Source organism: Drosophila willistoni, assembly GCF_018902025.1.
Source record: "Drosophila willistoni isolate 14030-0811.24 chromosome XR unlocalized genomic scaffold, UCI_dwil_1.1 Seg143, whole genome shotgun sequence".
NCBI lineage: Eukaryota > Metazoa > Arthropoda > Insecta > Diptera > Drosophilidae > Drosophila > Drosophila willistoni.
Genome location: NW_025814056.1, coordinates 2034123 through 2043573, shown reverse-complemented (window position 1 = coordinate 2043573; position 9451 = coordinate 2034123). Strand labels below are relative to the sequence as shown.

At 39.4% G+C, this 9451-nt stretch overlaps 1 protein-coding gene across 1 annotated transcript; it reads left to right on the top strand.

Annotated features, from left to right (window-relative positions):
* The first annotated feature begins 7564 nt into the window (after positions 1 to 7564).
* Positions 7565 to 9389, top strand: LOC6646461 (probable medium-chain specific acyl-CoA dehydrogenase, mitochondrial). The gene is made up of 3 exons (XM_002069083.4): positions 7565 to 7715; positions 7964 to 8317; positions 8386 to 9389. The coding sequence occupies exons 1-3, from the start codon at positions 7698 to 7700 to the stop codon at positions 9274 to 9276; spliced, it is 1263 nt and encodes a 420-aa protein (XP_002069119.1). The 5' UTR covers positions 7565 to 7697; the 3' UTR covers positions 9277 to 9389.
* Positions 9390 to 9451: the final 62 nt, after the last annotated feature.

Here is a 9451-nt window from a genome sequence, read left to right as displayed (position 1 = left end):
CGTTGCCCAAGCGAAAAGTCCTATGTGTCGTGGTTGAAATTTTTCATCAGGATTTTCGAAGGACCTGCGCACTTGAATATTCCAATTGGAATATGCCGAAGCCGCCCGTCCCCATCCGCCCGCCACGTCATTTGTGTTTCCGCACCACCACCACCACCCAAGGCAAACCCAAGGCAACCCAACCCAACTGAAGGGTATAGGGTAGTAAGAGTTTATTCTCGGTGGTTAGTGGAAGTAGGAAGCGGAAGCAAAAAACAAAAAGAAGAGAATAAAAATCCCTTGTGGCACGTGCGTTTTGTTTTGTTGACGTTTTTCCAAACTTCAAGTGGCAGTGGCAATGGAAGTGGTGGCAAGCACGTGCTGCAGCTGCATCGCATCGTTCCAGAGTGAATGTACGAATTTTACGCATCTCCTTAGAATAGTATGAACTAAATTAAATATTTATAAAAAGACCAACGCCTATTTGCAGATAATGCTACTTTTTTTCATCTTAAATATATGGTAAATCATTTTGCTCAACCCTTTTATGACTACTTTTACTGGCTTTCGTAAGTATAAACCAGGACATTTATGACTTTGTATTTTTAGTAATTTCTATATACTGTGCTTACTATGGGGCGATGACCTCTTTTCAAAATAAATTTAAACATTTAATACAAAGTTAGTTAAAATTTAGAAAAACGACTACATGATAATTAAGTTTTATGTTGTTGGTGTATATCATTGATTTCATATGCCCCAGGATGAAAAGATCACAATTTGCCTTAAAATTGTTTTATCGAATTGGATCATTTCATTATTTTCCAAAACTCAACCTAATTTACTTTGATTTTAAAGTGTTTTGCTTTAATTTTAAAGCTTATTTACATAATTTCAATGGAAAAACTTGAAGTAATTTATGAAATGAGTTTGATTTTTAATAAAATTATAAAATGTTGCTCCTAAAATTAGCTTTACAAAATTGAAAGTCAATTGAAAAGAGAAATTTATATCACTATATTGATATATAAAATCCTCAAACAAATACAAAATTATCTGAAGTTTCTAATGTTTCTTTTCTTGGTCCTTCGAAAAAATTAATTTTTTAAAAAGCCTTACACTAAATCGTGCAGAAGTAATGAAAATGTTGGATAGAAAAATCCATTTTTCAAAATTTAATGGCAATGAAAGAGAGGTGCTAATCTTATAAAAGATTCTAATAAAAATGAGAATGTTTTGAAAACGAGTGCATTTTGACTTGAAGCAGGTTGCAAATCACCTGATCTAGTTTATAGATTCCACTTCCGTCAGCGACGTACATTTGCAGCTCTTGTGAACTATCCTAACAAAATAGAAATTAATCTTACTCTCATTTCATGTCGTTTCATTGCATTGCATGTTTCAGGCCAGCTGTGCTCAAATTACACATTAACACATTAAACTAATTAGCTAAGTAAACCAAGAAGAAATCATCTGACTATATAGCTGACCAGCCCATAAGTAGTTTCCATCCCCTCTCCAGTTTTCTAGCTTGCTCTTTCGCACTCTCTTGGTGTTAATCTAGTCCTGGACAAGGGCAAGGCAAAGGCAGCTGCGTTTGTTGACTCAGCGTAAACAAAGATTGCTTAGTTGGCTCGTATAGACACAATCCACAGTTGGTTGGTTGGGTTGGGCCGCTGGCTCTAGATTTCCACGATTCCACAATTTCTTGGTCGACGCAGACGCAACGTATGACTGGATTTTTGTTTATTTCCCGTTTCGATATTGGATGTGCGGCGGGTCCAATTCGAAAGTCACACCAGCCCCTCTCTCTTACTCCCAGGGGTCTGGCTAGGATTCCCAGTCACGTTGTGCCAAGTAAGCCAATGCAAGGGGAGAACGACACCATTTAATTTCAGCAAGTTGATATATACATACATATGTACATATATACGAAGGGATTTGGTTTTCTGTTTAATGGCAAATTAGGCAACAATGTGAACACACACAACAGAAGGATGGTGAGAAGGGTGAGACACCAAACCGGGAACAGGAACCACCCTAACTACTTGCGATAAAAGCCAACCACCCTGCGACGATTGCATAAAATTGCATTTCAAAGTGCAGTTTCGTGACCGGTTCAAATTCTTAATACCTGCCACACACATGAGTGTGTGTGTGTGTGTGTGTGTGTGTATGCAATTAAGTAGTAAAGAATTGTAGCAGGCAGGAAGGAAACCCTCTTCTTCTTATTGTGCTTGTGTCATGAGCCGGCAAGGTGACATATACACACACACACACACTTTGAGAATTTAATTAAAGACTTGTGCTTGTTCCTTGTGTCTCATTCCACTTTAAGCCCAAAATTCTAGCATTTATCCGTTGGTCAAACATTCACTTATTTATTTTGGACCCAGCAAAGGGGTTTTCGATTACAATTTACACAATATCGAATGCAAACTGACAAGGGGTTGTCCTCAAGACTCAAATATACTCAAAGACTCAAATGGCATGTTTGCATGTCAGCTGGTACTCCAACAAAATGTATACTCTCTGGACTAAGCCTACTACTCCTTTGGGGCATATGTCACTTAGTCACTTATTATTCCGCCAAAAACTTGAATTGACATTTCTTCAATTTGAATGTAACTAAAAACCAGCTGGTAATTAAAATAAATATGTTAATAGGTATTTAAAAACACAAGGGAACCTGATCTTGATAAAGTTCGCTTCAAAAATTAAATTTCGAAATAGAGAATGTTTAGAATAAGTTTTGATGTAGAATTTAATTAATATTAATATTTACAGGCTTGTAACTAAATATGCCCTAATCTGTGTTTTAGTCTAGTTTCATAAGATTCTACTCTAAATATTGTACATAAAACATATTATCATATTGATATACCTACTATTTCACATTTGATCATTATCAAAACTGGGTTTTAGCCAGCTTGAGGTCAAAAAATATATGTATGTATAAGAATTTAAATCATAGACCGTTTGTCTAGATATTCATTTCAAGAACCAACAACTTCTATTATCAGTAAACTTTGATGTTATAGGAGTTTATAGTTTCACGAATAGTTTACACACAAAATAGAAAGAGTATCTTTACTTCGAACAATTGGAACGTGATAATAATGTTATCATTTCGGTTCGTATTAGTTATATTTAATGTTTATATTAGCAATGTCGCTTTGACGTGCCATATAAAATTACAAGAGCCATGACAGGAATGTTTAGGGCCACAACAACACTCACTCACACAGAATATTGCTTTAAGTAAATTACCAGTCAAACGATACTCGCCCAGGCTGATTGCCCACACGTTTTACGACCTTAAAAAACGCAACACAGAATTTTAACACGCCAAAAGGACGCATTCCATAGTTTGTGGTTGGGCATAGGAGAAAGACGAAAGTCCTCGATTCTTGATTGTTCACTGCACTTGGCGTGCCACCCACAAAGCAAAAAAAAAAAAAACAAAAATTATGAAATTTTTTGTTTTAAAAAAATTCTTTCAACAACAAACATACAGATATATAGATTTGCTCCCTGCAGTCTTAGTCCCCTCCCCCGCATTACATAAAACGCATTTGTGAGATGTCAAGGTGTCTCTTTTTTTCTCTCTCTCTCTTTATCCGTCTCTTTTGGACTTACGCCCAAACTCTGTAGCGATGGGAAGCGTTTCTTTAGCGTCTCCATTTTACTCCAAAATTTCAGCTGACACAATTAATTAATTTAATAGGCATATATTCTGTCTCTATATAAGTATATATATAGAGATATATATATTCTTCTTAAAAACAAGAAAGCACAAATGCCCCACGCGGCAGCCGCACCGAGACGAACAGACGACTACGAGCGATTTGAGTCGTTTTCTAAATTATTTTCGAATGCGCCACGAAATGTGGTGGAATGAGACCCAGACCCAGAAGCCAAATAGATGGCAAACCAGAGGGCCGGGGCTAACTTCGACCGCGTCAAAGTTTGTATACCCTTGCAACTTTTATGGTAACTCTTTCCTTACCTATAGCCATCAAAGTGGAAAAATGTTTAAGCTAAAAAGGCTAATGTCTGCGAAAGAACGGCCAACAATCTTAGCATAGGAAAAAACTAAGATATTGATCAAAGTCACTGTTTTCCACTGATCGTTCCTATGCTATATGATATAGTTACCCGATCTTTACCAAATTTGGCACAGTCATTAACAGATATATTAAACTAACAAATGTTTAATTTGAAAGCAATCGCGTCAAAAGTGACGAAGTTATTGACAAAAGTCACTGTTTTCGAAAGATCGTTCCTATGGGAGCTATATGATATAGACACCCGATCTTGATCAAATTTGGCACAGTCGTTTATATGTGTAATTGACTCACTAATACTAAATTTCATGACAATAGCTCAGAAAATAACGAAGTTATTAAGAAAAGTCACAGTTCGTGACTTTGCCATTTGTATGGGAGCTATATGATATAGTGATCCGATCCGGCTAAATCCGAGATATACAATGCCTGCAGTATATACAAGCCTACATGCAAAATTTCAGCTCTGTAGCTTTAACGGTCTAGGAGGAGTTTGCGTTGATCCAGACGGACGGACAGACGGACGGACGGACGGACGGACGGACGGACATGGCTATATGAACTCGTCTCGTCATGCTGATCAAGAATATATATACTTTATATGGTCGGAAATGCTTCCTTCTATGCGTTGCACACTTCTGACCAAAATTAATATACCCTTTTTGCAAGGGTATAAAAATACACAAAAACGAAAGAGTGTGTCTGTGCCAAAGAGAAAATTGTGTTTAGCCAATTTTTTCTATTTTTAAACCCAAACAAAATACATTCGAATACATTTTTGTAATGAAAAAGAGCTTTTTGATGAGTTTGGGAGCCAGCCAGGCAAGGATAGGATAGAATAGAGAATAGAACCGAGGCAAACTCTGTAGACTCTATGGGGCTAATACATGTTTCTTGTATTTAATGATGCCTTAGAGACGCTTTGTCGCCCATATAAACGACGCCAGAGAGTCGGTTTTGGGTTTTTGAAGTTGTTAATAGACAGAGTAAGGACACAATGACTCATTTGATATTCTGGATAACGATGACAATGGCGTCATGCAGAGGATAATTGGATATCATTTGGTTTGACGGTAAAACGACTTAACTTTATTATTTAAAGATTAAACTCAAAAAAAAAATGAACTAAACAAAAAAAGTTCTCATAGGCTTGGGCCATTTGAAGGTCAATTTGGAACCCTTTTATCACGCAACCACTCTCAGACCCACTCCTAGTCTCATACATCATGATGTAACTCACCGCACTCTGATGTCCTGTTGGGCAATGCTCATGCTTATCATGATGATGATGCTTATTGTTGCTAATGGGCGCGGCTCCATGTCCTCCTGCATGGCCCTCTAATGTTGGATGATGGAAAACCTCTTCATGCTGATGCAGATAATAATCATAGTGTCCTATATGCTCATGATGCTGCTCCCCTGGTGGTGAAGAGATCTGCGATGGCGGACTATGATGTGACTTTGCATTGGCATGACCGTGATGCGTTTGTTGTTTATGATGGGAATGTTGTTGTTGCTGCTGATGTTGCTGTTGCTGATGCAGCTGCTGTTGATGCTGTTGATGCTGCTGCTGTTGCTTTTGGTGCTGTTGCTGCTGCTGCGAGGAGCTACCATGATGATGATGATGATGATGATTATGCAGAGTGGGCTGCGATGGCAAATTGTGTCCACTGTGAGGCAGATGTGAGCTATGTTGCACACCCACCTGATGGTGATGTGGTATGTGACCTTGGGAGGCCTCCAACATGGTGGGTTGGATGTGAGTCACAAACTGGGCCATCTCTCACACAGAGTTTGTGTTTGCTTAACACAAGGATTTTCACTTGCGTTTGGCTTGAAGGCCAGCAAAAAGCTTTACAGAGCACTTAGCACTTGTTTAAATTTGCTCCCTAAGGGATAGATTTTTTTTTGTAATGCATGAATTATATACTCATAATTTGGCATAAAACCAACAGCAAAAAAAAAAATAAAATAAAAATATTAAAAAATTCTTTCTTCACTTTTCTTCTTGATGTATACCTAAAAAAAAAAAATTCGTTTGAAGGGAGTAGGGGGAGAACTCTTGTGAGCACTCTGGCACTGTGTATATGGACTCGACGATAACGACGAAGATGGTTTTGCTTAACGCGAGGACAACCTTTTCGCAGGAGCAATGTCAAATGACTGACTGACTGGCAAGCCTAGGAGGCCAGGCCAGGCCAGGCCAGGCCAGGCGAAGCTATCCCAGTTGTGGCTTAGATGTGACGGGACTTTCACCTCGTACTCACGTCCTCGTACCCCACCCAGTCAGGACAACTTCGGTTAGGAGTCGTGTACGCTTCGCCTTTCCTTTATTTTTGTTTTTTGCCCCCCTTTTCAGTTTATGTTTTCGGTTTTTTGGTGTTCGTTTTTCTGGGTTTTCTTTTTTTGCTGTTGCCGTTGCTGTTGTTTTGGTGGAGATGAGATAGAAGCTTTAACCAGAGCAAATTCTATGCGCGTAGCTGATAAGAGATGACCGACGAGCTCCAGTGATGCTGAATTAATAGGCAACAATTTCTATTTTCCATTTCGCCTGTCGTGTTGTCTTTGTCGTTGCCTTTGGTTTTGCTTTGAAATTATTTTTACACGGGTTTTACCGTGACTTCATTTTCTGTTTATATACGTTTTTTTGTTGTTATTTTTAACCATAATCGAGAGAGAGAAGCACAGCACTGCACCATGGGTTAAAAAGTTCATAATTCAATTATTCCAAATTGTTAGTGAAAATAAAAGAATTTTACTTAAAAACATTTGGCTTGGCATTTATTCTCTAGTCCTCTAGATAATTTATATCTTTATTTAATAGGGTATTATATAACTATATCTAAACGGAGTTAGATGAACGATAATTGTGAGTTGTCTTAACCGAGAATGACAACACTGCACTATGGGGGAAAGAGTCCATAATTTCGATATAATTTCAATTACTTTTCATAAACAATTTAAAGCAATTATTAACACAAAACATTGTCATTAGTAACAATTTTAAATAGACAATATTCTGGTTGTCTAAGTAGTTCTGTTATTGTTTATTTTAGTATTAACTACTAATTTCTATATACTACTTTAGGATACAAATTCTGTTTTGATTAAAATATTTGTTCCTCTCAGCCAAGTTATTCAAATTTCAAAAGCCCAAAAAGTATGCAACAATTGCTCCATCAAACATTAATTGGTGTAAGCTTGTGACTAAAGCTTTTTTGATTTAGGTACGCCGTTGGGGCGTATAAAGTCAAAAGGGGGTGTGTCACGGGTATATACTGCACATTAATTACCGATCAGCGATCTCAATGCAATACACAATCTGGCATTAAACGTCAATTTCGTTTGAGAGGGTTGAAACTGATGCTAAAGTAACCTTTGGATTCTCAACTGACGTCAGTAAGCTTTAAGCTCTTTCCCATTGCTTTGCCAGCTCAATAGATTGCTTAGGGTCCAATGTGCAAAGCTGCTGTCTGACTATGCGGCGCGTCGCGGCGCATTCGTCCATCTTTGAAACTCGTTTGGATTATTTCTCTGCGAGACGTCGACGAGTGAGGAGCAGCTGTAGCAGTGACCCACTTAAATTAGCCAATACTTATAGAAAAATTTGCATATATTGTTCAAATCTTTTATACAACAAACTTAAACCAAATGGCGTTTCTCAATAAGGTAAGCCAGCGATATAAAAAAAGAGAGACAGAGAAAGTGATTTTGGAAGAAGGAGGGTCCAAAGTTCTCGAATCTGATATCAATGACGACAGCAAAACTGTTGATCATCTTGGGCAGACATTTTTGTAGCGATTTCGTAAACAGATTCTGTTATCTTCTCGATTGCGTACTTTGACCCCTTTTCATTTTGCACTTGAATTTGTGATTTTTGATTATAAAGAGTTTTTTGACTTGGTTTCTTTTTTTAGCTAGCCGCACCGGCTATCCGTCAATTGGTGGCCAGCCGATCATATGCTGCGGTCACCCATGTATCACCCACTGGAACATCCTTTGCTCTGACCGAGGAGCAACAACAGTTCCAGGAATTGGCACGTAAATTCACCCGCGAGGAGATCATCCCAGTGGCTGCTCAATATGACAAAAGTGGCGAATACCCATGGCCCATTATAAAGAAAGCCTGGGAACTGGGTCTGATGAACAATCACATTCCCGCCGATTTGGGTGGCATGGATTTGGATGTCTTTACGACATGTCTGACTGCTGAAGAGCTGGCCTATGGCTGCACGGGTATTATGACAGCATTAGAGGCTAGCGGTCTTGGTGTAAGTTCGCTCATTTTGGATATCCTAATCCTGCTTATTCCTTAATTGTGTCTCTCTCTACGAAACAGCAAACACCTGTGATCCTGTCTGGCAACAAGGAACAGAAGAAGAAATATTTGGGTCGCTTGATGGAAGAGCCTTTGGTGGCTGCCTATGGTGTCACTGAGCCTGGTGCTGGATCCGATGTGGGTGGCATAAAGACACGTGCAGAGAAAAAGGGTGACGAGTACATTATCAATGGCCAGAAGATGTGGATCACAAACGGTGGAGTGGCCAACTGGTACTTTGTGCTTGCCCGCACCAATCCCGATCCCAAGTGCCCGGCCAGCAAAGCTTTCACCGGCTTCATTGTTGAGCGTGATTCGCCCGGTCTGACTCCCGGTCGCAAGGAACAAAATATGGGACAACGTGCTTCCGATACACGTGGCATTACCTTCGAGGATGTGCGTGTACCCAAAGAGAATGTCCTAATTGGTGAGGGAGCTGGCTTCAAGATTGCCATGGGCACTTTCGATAAGACACGCCCACCTGTGGCTGCTGGTGCCGTCGGTCTGGCCCAACGTTGCTTGGACGAGGCTCTCAAGTATTCATTGGAGCGCAAGACTTTCGGTGTTCCAATTGCCTATCACCAGGCAGTCCAATTCATGCTTGCCGACATGGCCATTGGCGTGGAAACCTCCCGTCTGGCATGGCGTTTGTCCGCCTGGGAAATCGATCAGGGACGCCGTAATAGCTACTATGCATCGATTGCCAAATGCCATGCCGCCGATGTTGCCAACAAGATTGCCTCCGATGCTGTACAAATCTTTGGTGGTAATGGCTTCAATAGCGAGTATCCCGTCGAGAAATTGATGCGTGATGCCAAAATCTATCAGATCTATGAAGGTACCTCACAGATTCAGCGTCTCATCATCTCAAGAAACATGTACGAGGCAGCCAAAGGAGGTGCTTCTAGCTAAGCCGAAGATTATTACCACCACAACCATCCATTCAGCTAAGCATAGTCATTCTCATTCACAATAAACAAATAAATAAATGGAAAATAAATCTAAACAATAAGGTAAAACAATAACCAGCTAGTTTTTTAATATTTTGTTCACTTTTTGCTTGAATTGAAAACAAGTCTCAATCTGT

Bases quoted from the DNA above. Each gene is read 5' to 3' on its own strand.
- LOC6646461 (XM_002069083.4), top strand. The intron at 8,318-8,385 runs GTAAGTTCGCTC...TCTACGAAACAG, and splicing joins TAGAGGCTAGCGGTCTTGGT to CAAACACCTGTGATCCTGTC.